Source organism: Sarcophilus harrisii, chromosome 4, assembly GCF_902635505.1.
Source record: "Sarcophilus harrisii chromosome 4, mSarHar1.11, whole genome shotgun sequence".
NCBI lineage: Eukaryota > Metazoa > Chordata > Mammalia > Dasyuromorphia > Dasyuridae > Sarcophilus > Sarcophilus harrisii.
Window position 1 is genome coordinate 269,290,708 of NC_045429.1, and position 15,208 is coordinate 269,305,915.

General features: G+C 36.5%; 1 protein-coding gene across 3 annotated transcripts in view; it reads right to left on the minus strand.

Annotated features, from left to right (window-relative positions):
• Window positions 1-15,208, minus strand: part of POLH (DNA polymerase eta) — a 39,415-nt gene that overhangs the window by 5,116 nt on the left and 19,091 nt on the right. For all 3 annotated transcript variants that reach the window (XM_003769109.4, XM_031964786.1, XM_031964787.1), the window contains 6 exons: window positions 9,195-9,364; window positions 7,783-7,886; window positions 5,871-5,990; window positions 5,031-5,154; window positions 4,478-4,543; window positions 1,141-1,310 (listed from right to left, as the gene is read on the minus strand). In XM_003769109.4, coding sequence (XP_003769157.1) covers window positions 1,141-1,310; window positions 4,478-4,543; window positions 5,031-5,154; window positions 5,871-5,990; window positions 7,783-7,886; window positions 9,195-9,364 — 754 coding nt within the window. The remainder of the gene's footprint in view (window positions 1-1,140; window positions 1,311-4,477; window positions 4,544-5,030; window positions 5,155-5,870; window positions 5,991-7,782; window positions 7,887-9,194; window positions 9,365-15,208) is intronic.

Below are 15,208 nucleotides of genomic sequence, written 5' to 3' on the forward strand. Positions count from 1 at the left end.
TCACTTCTCCACTCAATTTCATTGGCTTCTTATTTCCTCTAGAATAAAATATAAACTGCTCTTGCTTAGCATTTAAAGCTCTATATGATCTGGCTCCACCTATCTTTACAGTCTCCTTGGTTATTACTTCCTCCCCCATACCCTGTGGCCCTACCAAATGAGCCTTCTTTCTGTGCATCCTGCAGGATGTTCCATTTCAGTCTCTGTGTCCTACCAGTTGAGCTCTTCCCCCTCACATGCATTCCTTCTTTATCTCCACCTAAGAATTCAAGCACCATCTTCTGTAAGATGATTTTTCTTGATTCTTAATGCCCTCCCTCTCTTATTTTTTTATATGTTTATTACTTTAGATTTCTACCATGTGAGCTTGTAGTCTTTCCTATTAGAATGTTTAGTAGCACCTTGTCAGTAAGGATTATTTCATTCTTTGTCTTTGTATCTCCAGCACCTAGCAGAGACTGAAACATAGTAGGTACTTAATAAATACTTGTTGATAGATTATTCTGAGCTTGAGACTAAAGAGGAATGTGGACCCACATTATTAATAGATACAATTAGAAATACCTTTGAGAAAGAAAACAGATACTTTAAAGTTATGCTAATTAGGTAGAAAAGTTCTCAGGTGTTCTCCCTAAATGATTCATTCCTAGGTGACACAATACAAGCACACAATGATTTGTCTGCAGTAGGGCTTTTAACAGCTAGCCTCAGTTCATTCTCAATCTTTTAACTAAATTACGGGAATAAAAATATCCGGGATGAAAGAGGGAAAAACTGTGGCTTAGAAAGTTGCAGCTCTACATTCCTCCTGGAGCATATGATCACACTACTCTAGGTTGTGGAGTTCTGCTAAGCAGACGAATAATCATTTACCAATAAATACTGGAGTCCACCCCAGTGGCCAGTTATTGTATTCTATCTAATGTGAAAGTTAGGACGTTTACCTATTGTGTGTATGAACATGCACATGCATATGTGTAGTGAGGTTAAATGGCTTGCCCAGGTATCTCAACTAGGAATTATTAAGTGTCTGAAGCCAGATTTGAACTTAGGTCCTCCTGAGCCCAAGGCTGGTGCTCTAACCACTGTGCCATCTAGTTGCCCCTGACCTATCTTCACAGTAAAGAGAAAGGAACTCACCATTCAGCTTTGATTCCAGCAGTGTTACAGTTTCTGATAAGAGCAAATGCATCATTACTCATCCTATGGGCATCATAGCAGACTAGAGCACAGCAGCGGCGCAGGCTGCTGAGACGTCTGTCTCCTTGTACCCGGATGCTAACTGTCAGCTGTGTGGCCACTCTGTCATTCTGTGGGTGAGAGGGAAGAGGAAGGCAAAAGTGAAGCTGTGATACACATTTGGACATCACATATTGCAGAGGAAATGTAAGGAAAGTCAACAGGACAGATTGGATGGAAAGAACTGTCCAAGGCTGAGAGCCAAGAACAGGGGAAAGGAATCAAGAAACAATGCTGATGCTAATATTTATTGATGCTGATTGAATGATGCTTAATATGGCACTAGACCAGGCACTAGAAGATACAAAGATTGCCCTCAAGGAATTTATAACCAAGTATATAAGCAAAAACAAAAATAATAAAAGGCAATATGTAGCCAGTACATATTCTAGTGCAAAACAAGTGCTCCTGAGAAAGAGGTAGCAGCTAAACTGCATCTAAGGATAATGAAGATTTTGAGATATAGGGGAGAGCATTCAAGACAAAAGAACTGGCATGAGTGAAGGCAAAGAGCAAAAATATGCCATGTGTGCTCAAGAAATGGCAAACAGTCTACATGTTTGTGAAAGGGTCTGTCTGAAAGAAGTGTCCAATCAAAAAGCAAGAAGTAGTATTAACTGGTTCTATAATGAAGCTTGTCCTTTATGGGCTCCTCCAATAAGTGAGGATAGATGCTGAGTTTACCTGCTTCTGATTTTGTAATATTGGTGGGAAATACAATTTAGAAAAATCTGTTTAATGCATAATCTTCAAGAAGTGACAAGGAAAAATTAAAAAGGGAACCCTTTCTAAATCCTTAAATTCAAGGAATCCAAAAGTTGCTGATGTTCATAATATTGAATATTTTTTAAGAGAGAAAAAAAAAAAGCAAAAGTTTTAACCTAATTTATCAAAATATTGTGGCAAGATATGTAGAGGTGAGCCCCAGTTCAAATTGTTGCTGTTCAGTCAACTCTTTGAGCCATATCCCGCTCTTAAATGACCCCTTTTGGGATCTTCTTGGTGAAGATAATGGTTTTTGCCATTTCCTCCAGCTCATTTTACAGATAAGGAAATGAGAAAAAAAAAATTGAATTCAGGAAGATCCAGGTCCTGTGTTCTATCCATTAGACCACATACCTGCTGCAGTTCAAATAGGGTTCCACAAAGCCAACTTTAAAAGATACTACAAATTAAATTAAAAAGGATTTATATTTACCAATGTAAGGAAAAGAAATAAAATAGAGGAATAAGAAATAATGGCTCTGTGGAGAGAAAAGAAACAATCAAAACCTAGAGTTATAACACCTTCTCTGCAATTTGTGAAGAGTTGTCTCTTAACATTGACATGTTAAAACCCTCTGTAGAGAAGAGAAATTTGAACCCTACATAGAAGTTTTCCAGAATATTCTCAGATATGTACTTTGTTTCTCTCATCTATGTAGGGCTCAATTCTGAAGTAACCCCCTCTAGAAAGAAATTTCTTTTCTCTGGGAAGGATTTTAATTGACAGAATCTGTCTTTAAAGCACTACTAGAGGCTTAAGAATACATTAATTTGTGATATGAAAGTTATTTAACATGTCAATGTTACAGGCAACTCTTTTCACAAATTACAGAGAAGGTGACTACCTACCTACATGGATGGATCAAGTTCCCTAAATCCTCAAGCTCTCTAAACTATTGAAATCACAAGATAAGGTCAGGGCTGTAGGCCGAAGCTCCCACTAACCCCTCTTGCCCAAGCTCTGGACAGGATTGCCAACTTTTTATTAAGTGTCTCTATGTGGGTGTTCCTCTCGAACTTTACATCTAAAAAGCAATGGGAAGGACACAGAAATAGGAGAAGAGCTAGGGTCAAATCCTAAGACATTTTTCCTCTCTGGTCCAGAACAACCCCCCTCTGGAAAATGAGCAAGCTGGACCAACTGACTTCTGAGGTCCTTCAAGCTCTAAATCTGTGAGCCAATTTATGACCTTGGACCTCTTGTAACATGAGAAAGCTGGACTAGATGACCCTGAGATCCCCTTCAACTCTCAAGTTTTTTCATTTTGTGATTCCAAGAAACCTCTCCAGTTCAAAGCCTATTGCTAAGATTACTGTCATAAATGATCTCTAATCTACTTTTCACCCAGCTGCCCGGACATCTTCCTAGATCCTCCCAAACCCTTCAGTGGCTCCCCATGGCTGCCTAAATTAAGTCTTTGGTTGTTATTGTTTGTTTTTGCTTTTTATACCTCTCTCTCTCAGAAGGCAGATGGCATTTTCCATCCCAAGTGCAATGGAACTGTCTTGGATCACTGTATTGCTAAGAGCTAAATTTATTATGTAAAATAATAACTATTATTAAGGGGACAAAAAAAAAAAAAAAAAAAAAAAAAAAAAAATCACAGGATAGTCCTTAACCCAGTCTCCATTACCTTTCTAATTTGAGATTAGATCAAAAAGGAAGTGAGAAAAGAGTGACATCTTGTGGTCAAAGTCAGATCCAACAAAACCAATCTCACTATCACAGGTAGCACTACCTGTCCTTTTAATATAGACACCCACATCGCCAGTTAAAAGATAGTATTCTGGATACACTGTGAGTTAACCCATATTTTTTTCAGAAAAATAAATGGTAAAATACTATATAGAATTGAGGAACCATAAAAGGTCACCTAGTCCAATCTTCTCATTTTGCAGATGAAAGAACTGATGTTTGGGGACCAACTTGTCCAAGGGCACACAAAGGCAGAGCTTGAACTAGAACCTAGTGGATGGCCACTCTTTTCACAAGGCAAAAAGAAATAGTGGTGGTCTCCCACTCTTTATCTCTAATCTAATTCCAATACTGCGTTATTCCTTTCCCATGACCACTTTTTTGGAGACTAGTGTCCCTATCCCAGTATTACTTCCCAGGGGGCTGGTGGTTAGAATTAGACCCTGGGCCAAAGATTGGCAGAAATATTCCAAAGCTACTGGGTAATTCAGGATTGCAGCATTGAGTATGTGGAAAAAGCACAATAGAGAACTATGTTCTAATGGTTCTATGAGAGGACCACTGTGATACGGGAAAGGAAGAGACTTTAACCTTTTAAATAGGCTTAAATATAATGATGCTTGGAGGAAAGTGAGGGAGAAGGGAATGGCAATCCTGCTTTTAAATCTGAAAAACACTCAGCAAAGGTTCTAGATTCAAAACTTCTGTTTCAAAAACAAGCTTTCTAGAATGTCTCCAAATCCATAATAAAGGTAGAAAGAAGAAAATGTTTCTTACATCATTTCGGTCTTTGATCAGTCTTTCTTCTAGCTCCTGGGCTAACTGGAGAAGCCACCACTTGACCTGCAAAAGGGATTCAAAATTTCATGAGTAACAACAGTGAACTTAACATGATAAGACACAGATAGCCCAGACTTGTTCAGGCCTTCAACTGCACAGATATAGGCAGTATCCCAAGGACCACTAACTTATTCAAATCTTACCACTAATCAATACTATTTAGTGCTAAGACACTTTGTAGGTGCTCTTAACATTCTATCTGATGGATTTTAGGCACATCACACCCCTGTGAAACGCAGCACAAAATTCCTTCAGGCTATCACTTTTAAACTTCAAAAATGAAAAATTCCAACTAGAATTCTAATCGTTTTATTTACTTGTGGGTAGAAAAAAACGAATTTAATAAATTCAAAATTTAACATCAATTTTCAAGGTCTAAAAGGAATATCTATTGCCTTCATATTCTACAATGTTGCTTAGTACAATTAGATTCCTGACTAAGCAACAGATCTGTAAAAATGGCATTTTCTCCCTGAGGATGTCTGCCTACCTGTTCCTGGGTAGCCAGCGCTATTTTCCCTGGGAAATTTTTACTACAACCAATGGTCTTGGGTAATTGTCTGGGTTTTACTGGATCGTGTTCAATCCCTCTGCACATGGCATACAGCCAGGATCTAGTGAAGAGAAAAGAGGATAAAAGCTGAAGGTAAACTCTAGTCCTTGGCCCATTTCCCTAAGGCAAAGAAAAGTAAAAAAAAAAATTGTCCACTAATGGGTTTTGTCCTTCCCAGAGAACTTTTAGTGTACTCAATCATGGAAGCAAACTCTTCTAAATCCAAGCTAGTATTTGTACTTTCCCATAGATTTTAATGTATGTGTATCCTAACAGAACCTATACCTATAATAAAAGAGTAATTTTCCATTCCACAGCTTTTCTGACTCTCAGGTTTCCTTTATTCCTTAAAGTGGGTAACATCTACAGTACTAACCTCACAAGGTTGCTGTGATCTATATGTAAAGTATTTTGCAAATTTTAAAATACTATAATCAGGTTTTTTACCTCAACTGCCTTGCAGTGTTACTGTGAGGATAGTGCCTTGCAGACCTTAAGGTGCCATATATGTGAGTTATCATCATTGTGATTTCAATACCATGCACAAATGAGGCAGCAGAATAGGAATAGCCATGGGCTGGAACTGATTTTTTTCATTAAAAATTCCCCAAAGATATGAGAGGAAAGAATAAAGAAGATATTTAAGTCAAAGCAACCCACAGCAATCCAGAGACGACAAGCCTAAAGCTTTCCTGGGAGCTTTTGTCCAGAGAAATTTTCTGTACTGAAATTAGCATCACTCTAAAGAAATTACCTGCATATAAATAAACTACTTACCCATTCTTTTCCCCAAAGTGATTCTGGAGCTGGAGTTCAGTAAACTGGGTTAGCTCACCCATATACTCCACCCCCAGGGTATCAATAACAGAAGCCCCCAACTTTCCTCCAAGATTACGGCTGCCAAGAGAGGGAAATAGAAAACAAAGATTATACAGATTAAGGTTTAGACTGGTTAGCAGACAAAAGGAAATCAAACTTGGGGTCAGTGGATCATTTGGACAGCACATTTAGACTAGAAAGGACCAATTCCTTTCTTATAGACAAGGAAATTGCAACCCAGAGAAGTTAAGATAGATAAGGATGACTCAATTAAGATCAATTCAGATTGACATGGCTCTTTTCAACAATGAGATGATTGAGGCCAGTTCCAATGATTTTGTGATGGAGAGAATCATCTACATCCAAAGACAAGACTGTGGGAACTGAAGTGGATCACAGCATAGCATTTTCACTCTTTTTTTTGTTGTTTGCTTGCATTTTATTTTCTTTTTCATTTTTTTCCTTTTTTGATCTGATTTTTCTTGTGCAGCAAGATAATTGTATAAATATGTATGCATATAATATATTTTAACATGTTTAACATATATTGGATTATTTGCCATCTAGGGGAGGAGAGGAGTGGAGGGGAGGGAATTTCGAACACAAGATTTTGTAAAGTTCAATGTTGAAAAATTATCCATGCCTATGTTTTGAAAATAAAAAGCTTTAAAAAAAACAAACAAACAAACAAACAAACAAAATCACAATTAAGTCCAGGGTAACATAGCTAGTAAATGTCTCAGCCAGAATTTAAATCCAGATCTATCCTATTTATGTGGCTTGAAGCCCCTCATTTCACTTCTCTAGTAGCCTCCTGTGCTATCTAAATCTTATAATTAGCTAAAATTCAACCTCCTCTATCACCTTTTCTGACCATCTCAGGTTGATAGGACTTTTATCCTCTGAATTCCTATACCAATAACTTATTGATCATCAACTGCCTTGTCTTTATTCAAATTTTATACTTATTATTCAAGTTTTGGGGTGTAAATCTTTAGGGTTAACTTTTTGAGGTTAAAGAATTATGTCTTATATATCATTATGTGTCTTATAATACTGAATAAACACTCAATTATAAAATATTATTTTCATAAGAAAAGACAAAGGGGGAAATTTCAGAAAAACTGGAAAGATTTGCATGAACTGATTCAGTGAAGTGAACAGAACCAGAACAACCTATTCTATAATGACATTGTAAAAATACATAATTTTTAAAGATTTATGAATGCTAATTAACCCAATAATCAACCATGGCTTCAGAGGGTCATAAAGATAATGAATGCAATATACTCCCTGACAGAGGGGTAGATATAGACTAAGTAGGCAGAATGCACATTTTTGGAAATGACTAACTTGGGAACTTGTTTTACTTGTGACTCTGCATGAGTTAAAAAGAGTTTTGTTGTTCTTTTTTGTTTTCCGGGGGATGGGAATGGGAGGAAAAGAACATGGTTGTTAATTGGGGAAAAAAGTTAATTCCAAAAATAATAGACAAGGAAGGAAGGAACATTCTTATTTTGTAACCTTTTGTAAATGTTTTGTAAACATTTTGGTAAAAAGTATCATGGGAAGGAAGAAAGTTACATTAACTGATGATTTCAATTATCTATGGTATTCTTTGTCCACATAGTACCTTAGATAATCTAGAATAGAATGAATATTCAGTTCAATTTGTTTGCTTTCGAAACTTTCCTTCAATCTTCCTTTTCTTTCACCTCCCTCATCTTCTGGCAACCTATTTTTCACAGGTTATATAGATTTGCCCTCTTCCTTCGCCCCTTACCTCCTTTCCCACCAAAAGGCAGAGTAGAATTCTAGCCCACTTTCACTCAAGTTTGAATACAGAGAAAATTGCTCCCTAAATACTTACATTTTACTAATAGGCAGATGACTGAAGAGTTGTGGGACAGACCCATGTGACACCAGAGTTTGGCGGTTGGGTTTGTTTAGTCCACAGGCTAATTTTGCCAGGACCTGAAGCATGGAAACAGCAGAGAAATTTCATTACTGTCAATCTCACCCACACAAAGGGCTAGTGAATGCAGAAACATTCTAGCTATGTGTAGCCATAGCTTAATGGTTTGCAGATTACAAACAAAAACAAAACCTGAAACTCAAGATCTCTAAACTTTTGTTTCTCATATCCTCAGTGGAAAAAATTGCAGAGTTCTCATCACTCTCACTATTCTTCCCACATTTCTTCCACCTTCAGCTTTCTCCAAATCCTCCCCCATAATTCTGTCAATCTGGTATCAAGTATCTATCTGACTGGTATCTACATGCTACTTATCAACCCTTTCTTTTTAAAGTATAACAAATTAATGGTACAAATAATATTTCAAAGGGACTATTTAAAGTTTCAAAGATACTTAAGCACTTGTGTTATATGTTTCCAACTACAGATTACTAAGTAAAAACAACTATTTACATTGATTTAAGCAAATATCCTAAATATTTACATCAGGCAATACTTTATTAGCCTTGTTTGAATTACTTCATGTACATAAATATAATAAAAACACTTATAATTTAAACTCTTCAAGTCAGATTAGCATCCTTCAATTTGGTCTGGATACTTAAGATTTTATTGTACACATATCTCTTATTGGTTGTATTAGAAAATAGGGAGGGAAAGTGGAGCTCAGAATATGCATGATGAGATTATATGGTACAAAGAGGCAATAGGATATCTATAGCCAGAAATAATACAGTAATAATCTTCCCCTTTTTCCTGAAAATAAGTTTACTTAGTTCTGATTTTTAGCACACTGGGGATATACTGAGGCTCATATTTAGGTTTCAAAAGGAAGCAAAGAGGGGATTTTATTTTCAAAAAATTACAATGGTCCAAATATAGGCAACTTTTGAATATAAACTACATTGCAAAAACTGAGGTTTCTTTAAAAGAAGGTTAATAGATATAGACTAAAAAACATCAGCTATATTTAAGTTTCATACGAATTAAGATTTAGGGGGAGAGTGCTTCCTTATACTTGGACCAATGTGTTGTTACATGTTCATAATTATCTAAATGGTCCTACCATTCTTGCTCTTGTTTCACAAATTTTTTTCCCCTTGAGGCAATTGGAGTTAAGACTTGCCCAGGGTCACAGAGATGGGAAGTGTTAAGTGTCTGAGACCACATTTGAACTCAGGTCCTCCTCACTTCAGAGCCGATTTTCTATCCACTGCGCCACCTAGCTGCTCCTGTTTCACAAAATTTCACAAAGATACTGTATTTCTCTTTAAATTTAAATTTCTCTTTAAATCTTTAATCATCACCTTGTTGTGTGAAATCCCAGCTGAGCACTGAAAACCAGTTTGCCTCTCTATAGCTGCTCTCATTTCCTCCACAATTACTGCTCCCACAGTGAGCTGCAGGTCTGGAGAGCCAGAGTCGTCAAAGGGAAGAGACTCAAGCCACTGGATTACTCCTTGCTTTCGAATTTCATCTGAGAAAGAAGTAAAAGGGCGTCAAAATAAATAAAATATGCTCTACCTCAAATCAGTGCTGCTTTTAATTATTGTAAGAGGAAAAGTCATTAGTGCACAGATTCTATGGACATAAGCTAGTTTACTAGAATAAAAGATACCCAGACTCCTACTAAGATAGACAACATGAGGTACAGACAGATTTGCACTTTGCTTTTATTCCAGGAACCTCAGGCTTTGTGTGTGCCTTAAATGGCCCTGACATTTGAAAAATATTGTACATGAATAATATTTGTGTAGGTAAGCCAGACCAAGTGTGGTTTTAACTTAGCTTAAAAAGCTTCTGAATAAGACTGAAGAATCAGGTGAAGAAAAGCTCCATCTATGGTATTCAAAGCAATGAATTCCTACTGCTTTTTCCAAACAGAAGGATTCTCAATGTAACCATGAATTCTCATGGTTAAATATATGTTCTTTTGAGTCAACCTGCAGATTGTCACCAATAACAGGAAGCATAAAGTATATCTATTCTAAATAGAACGCCAAACAAAGTCATTTCTTATCTGCCTTCCTAACCCCTGTTTTCACATCTGATCCTATCCCTGGTTTGGGGGAAAAGCATTCAAAATCCAGTCAAATAAATCATAGCCCCAACTTTATGCTGGTAAACACATTTTGTTTTTTTAAGTTTCTTTTCTTTTCTTTTTTAAAGCTTTTTATTTACAAAACATATGCATGGGTAATTTTTCAACATTAACCCTTACAAAACTTTCTGTTTCAAATTTTTCCCTCTTTCCCCTCACCTCCTTCCTTAGATTGCAGGTAATGCACTTCATGTTAACTATGTTAAAATATATGTTAAATCCAATATATGTATATATATTCACACAGTTATCTTGCTGCACAAGAAAAATCAGATCTAGAAAGGAAAAAAAAAAACCTTAGAAGGAAAACAAAATGGAAGCAAACAACAACTAAGTGTGAAAATACTATGTTGTGGTCCACACTCCATTCCCACAGTGCTCCCTCTGGGTATAGATGCCTCTCTTCATTACTGAACAACTGGAACTCATTGTTGAAAAGAGCCAAGTCCATCACAATTGATCGTCATATAGTCTTATTGTTGCCATATATAATGATCTCCTGGTTCTGCTTATTTCACTTAGCATCAGTTCATGTAAGTCTATCCAGGCCTCTGTGAAATCATCCTGTTGGTTGTTTCTTACAGAACAATAATATTCCATAACATTCATATACCACAATTTATTCAGCCATTCTCCAATTGATGGGCATCCACTCAGTTTCCTGTTTCTGGCCATTACAAAGAGGGCTGTCACCAACATTCTTGCACATACAGGTCCCTTTCCCTTCTTTAAGATCTCTTTGGGATATAAGCCCAGTAGTAACACTGCTGGGTACGCAGATTTTGATAACTTTTTGAGCATCGTTCCAAATTGCTCTCCAGAATGGTTGGATTCATTCACAATTCCATCAACAATGTATCAGTGTCCCAGTTTTCCCACATCCCCTCCAACAATCATCATTATTTTTTCCTGTCATCTTAGCCAATCTGACAGGTGTGTAGTGGTATCTCAGAGTTGTCTTAATTTGCATTTCTCTGATCAATAGTGATTTGGAGCACCTTTTCATATTACTAGAAATAATTTCAATTTCTTCATCTGAAAATTGTCTGTTCATATGTTTTGACCATTTATCAACTGGAGAATGGATTCTTTGACTTCAAAACCAGTTTAGAGGCTTAATCTGCTGTTGGTTTCAGAGAAGGTCAGAGAATGTCATAGAAAGTCATATCTGCTCTCCACCATCTTGACTGGTAATACATTTTGTATAACTTTAGAGGTATAGGTCACAACCCTGGTTTTAGATAAGTGATTTAAAAGTCAAATAAGACAGATTGGAGACTGGTGAATGTACTTTCCTGTTACTCAATCCTAAATTAATAGTTTTAAAGAAGTAAAACTTGATTAAATATTTAAGGGGTTGAGTTATAGGACATTAGGTAATACTAGTTAGAATGAATAGGATAAAAAATAACTAAAGTCATTTGGATGTTGGTAGTTTAAAGAAAGGCAGTACAGAAATGACATCTGGAAAGCATGCATTAGTCTGACTCCTGTATTAGCAACTACTTTATTATCTAGACACTGTGACTAAGTATATTTAATTTTGTAAACTATTAGGCTAATTTGGAATCTCTCATTTCATTCCAAACATAAACCTGAGTCAGACCTGGCTTCCCCCGGCCTGAAACCATTATATTTGCTCCAACCTCACTTTTCTCTCTTCAGTTTTGATCCTGTTGTTGAACAATTCATCTCTGCATTGTCCTGTCACCCTTGATTCTTGGCCCCTTTATATTCCACATTGCTTGTTTTTGCTGCTACCACTCTACCCTTTGTCTAGGCTGCAACTGGAGTGCAAGATGTCACAATTTTAGGAGAATATTGATAACTGGAAAATGTTCAAAAGAAGGGACCCAGTGGATGGAAGGAAGCCTGGAGTCCATGTCATAGGAATATCTGTGAAAAGAACTAGAGCATTTATTTGGCCTGGAGAAGAGAAGTCTCAATGAAAACATAATTGTCTTCAAATATGTAAAGAGCTGTCATGTGAAAAAGGAATTGCAACTTCTTCTGTTTGGCTCTAGAGGATTAGTGTCAGAAGCAATGTGTGGAAGATGCAAAGAAGCAATTTTTACCATTTCTACCAGGAAAAACTTCCTAATGGTTAATTAGGCTTATCTGGAAATGAAATGGTTTGCCTCAGGAAATGACAGGTGTACCTTCATTGAAGATCTTCCAGCAGAAGCTATATGACAACTGATCAAGAAGATTGCAGTGACGTTTCTTATTGGGTATAAATTGCACTAGACAGTTCCTGAGATACATTCCAATGCTGAGATTCCATGAACCTTGCTCCTTTCATGAGTAACGTTATTAACTTTAAATATTAAAAGGGATATATTCCTATTTTTCTTTCTTCTTTTCATTTGTGTCTCCTCAAATCTCAGCTCCACTGTTAAAGTATTCTTCAATCTGATCTCTTTTTGCATTCTTTTTACTTCTCACAGAAACTTGGATTTCTCTGGATGTTTAATCTTTGGGCCAGTTTTTCCAGGGCAAATTGTACCTTTTCCAATGTGACTTAACACACTGAACCAACCTGAGGAATTTGGCATACCTTGGGCTCTCCATTGTACCACTACCATCATTCAGCAATCTCTAGTCATTCAGGATTCACCACATCTGTCTATTTCAGTTCACCTGATACTATAATCTACTGCCTTCCAGATCATTATTTCCTGTCTTAAGGAATTTAGTACTTGACACAAAGTTTCTAACTCTCCAATCCAATCCTTGTTCTGATACTTTGAGACTTCAATTTAATAGTGAGGTCTTTTCAAATACCCTGGGGCCTCCCAGTTCATCAACCTCCTTAGCTGCCACAAGCTACGTATATTTCAGTCACCCACAAAGTTTTTATACCTTATGCTTATAGGGGCAACATCTATTAAGGCTACCATATAAGGTGGTCTAGATGTTCTTAAAATGAATGAAGGGTAGGCTACTTTTTCCTTAAAATGTGCTGAAATTTTCCTTAAAACTTAATTGGCATTCTATAAGAAACAATCAGCAAGATTTAAGAAAGGCCTGGAAAGACTTGCATGAACTTGTGCTGAGTGAAATGAGTAGAACCAAGAGATCATCACACATGGCAACAACAAGATTATGTAATGATCAAGTTGGATGGATGTTGCTCTTTTCAACAATGAAGTAACTTAGGCCAATTCCATAGACTTGTGCTGGAGAGAGCCATCTGCACCCAGAGAGAGAACTATGGAAATTGAATGTTGATCACAATAGTATTTTCAGATTTTTTGTTGTTTGCTTGCTTTTTGTTTTCTTTCTCATTTGTTTTTCCTTTTTGATCTTATTTTTCTTATATACAGCATGATAAATGTGGAAATTTTTAAAGGAAGAAATGCACATGTTTAACATATTGGATTACATGTGTGGGAGAGTATGGGGGAGAGGGAAAGAGAAAAATTTGAAACACAAGGTTTTGCAAGGGTGAATGTTGAAAATATCTTTGCATGTATTTTGAAAATAAAAAGCTATTTATCAAAAAAAAAAAAAAAAAAAAAAGATTTAATTGGTATAAGAAGCTGAGGCTGAAACCAGAGATATAAATTCCTGGTAAAAGTCAATCCACAAGGAATTAGAATACAGAAGAATGAAAATGTGTGCCTAATTGAATCAATGCTGAATCCATACTGTGACTAAGTATATTTACTTTTGTTAACTGTTAGGTTAATTTGGAATTTCTCATTTCATTCCAAACATAAACCTAAATTCCTGTCAGACATAGCTTACTCCATGGCTCCCTGTTCTTTCATTCCACTATACTTGCTCCAAACTTGCTTTCCTCTCTTCACAGTTTTGACCTTATTTTTGAACAATTCAACTTTGACCCGTCCTGTCCTGTCACCTTTGATTCTCTGGCCTCTTTGTCCCCACCATTCATTATATCCTTTCACTTCTATCCGCCCCCCCCCCCCCCCCCCCCCCCCTCTCCTCCTCCCCCCCCCCCCACACACACACACACAATCTGAATCAAATCTCCACTCTTGACACTAACTTTCCTGAGCCCCAGGAACCTTTAATCTCTTAGTTTTCTCCTCTTCCTTATTTTTTTTCCTTGTATTCTTTATTTGTGTACAGGTTATGTACCTTTGATAGAATATAAATTCATTGGAAGCAGGGACTGTTCTATTCTTTTTATCCTCAACACTCCCTAGAGTGTCCTGAACAAGATAATGTGTGTTGAACAGAAAGATGTCTTTATAGCTGTAATTCATGCATATTAAAGGTACTTTTAAGTAAAATTATATATAGCCTTCAATAAATGCTTATTGGCTAAAAGAATGAATAAGACAGGAAGAAGAAAGTAAGTGGAATCTTTAGTTAAAAGAAACCAGCTATATAACAGTGCTGGAGGAGCTTTTAGGAGGGAAAATTTTATTTCAGAATTAATCTTTCGAGAAACTAAGTACAATATTCCTTTTATTTTACTACTAAACAACTCACTTAAAAAAAAACCCTGAAAAAAAACACCACCCTCTGAAAATCTAAGGTTAGATTTCATAGATAATGTAGTTAAATAGAATTTCTACAGTTAGCAAAGAAAACCTGAATAAAAGTTTCAACATCAGATTTGCCTCTATTTCAGTGGAATGTCAGTATAAACTTTAACCACTGAGGTTATTTATTGTTCCTCAGTACTGAGTCCTGTGTAATTTTGTGGGCAGCAAGATAGTACAGTGCATAGAGCCTGGAGTCAGGAATGCTCAATTTTCCTGAGTTCAAATCTAGCTTTTCTAGCTAGCTGTGTGACCCTTGACAAGTCATTGAGAAAGAATATGGCAAGTCACTCCAGTCTCTTTGCAGAGAAAAACCAAAAGGGGTCATGAAGAGTTGGACACAACTGAACAAAAATCCAACTCCTTTTCTATACAATAAATGCCATAAAACAATAGATTCATATATATAAAAATTAACCCTCATCAACATTAAAAAAAAACTAACCAAACACCTAAAAACAGTAAAGCATGAATAGAACGTTCTCCTTTGGCTCAACTTCTTAAAATATGAGTGTCCTTCAAGCTTTGTCCTTGACCCTCCTTCTCCTCTTTCTCTCTCAATCTGCTTTTTCTCTTTTGGTGATTGTATGTAGTCTCATGACTTCAATTAACACTTCTCTGCATCTGACTTCCAAACTTTTGCCTCCAACTCCATCCTCTCCCCAGAGGTCTAATCCTATATTTCCAAACAGCTGCTGCATTA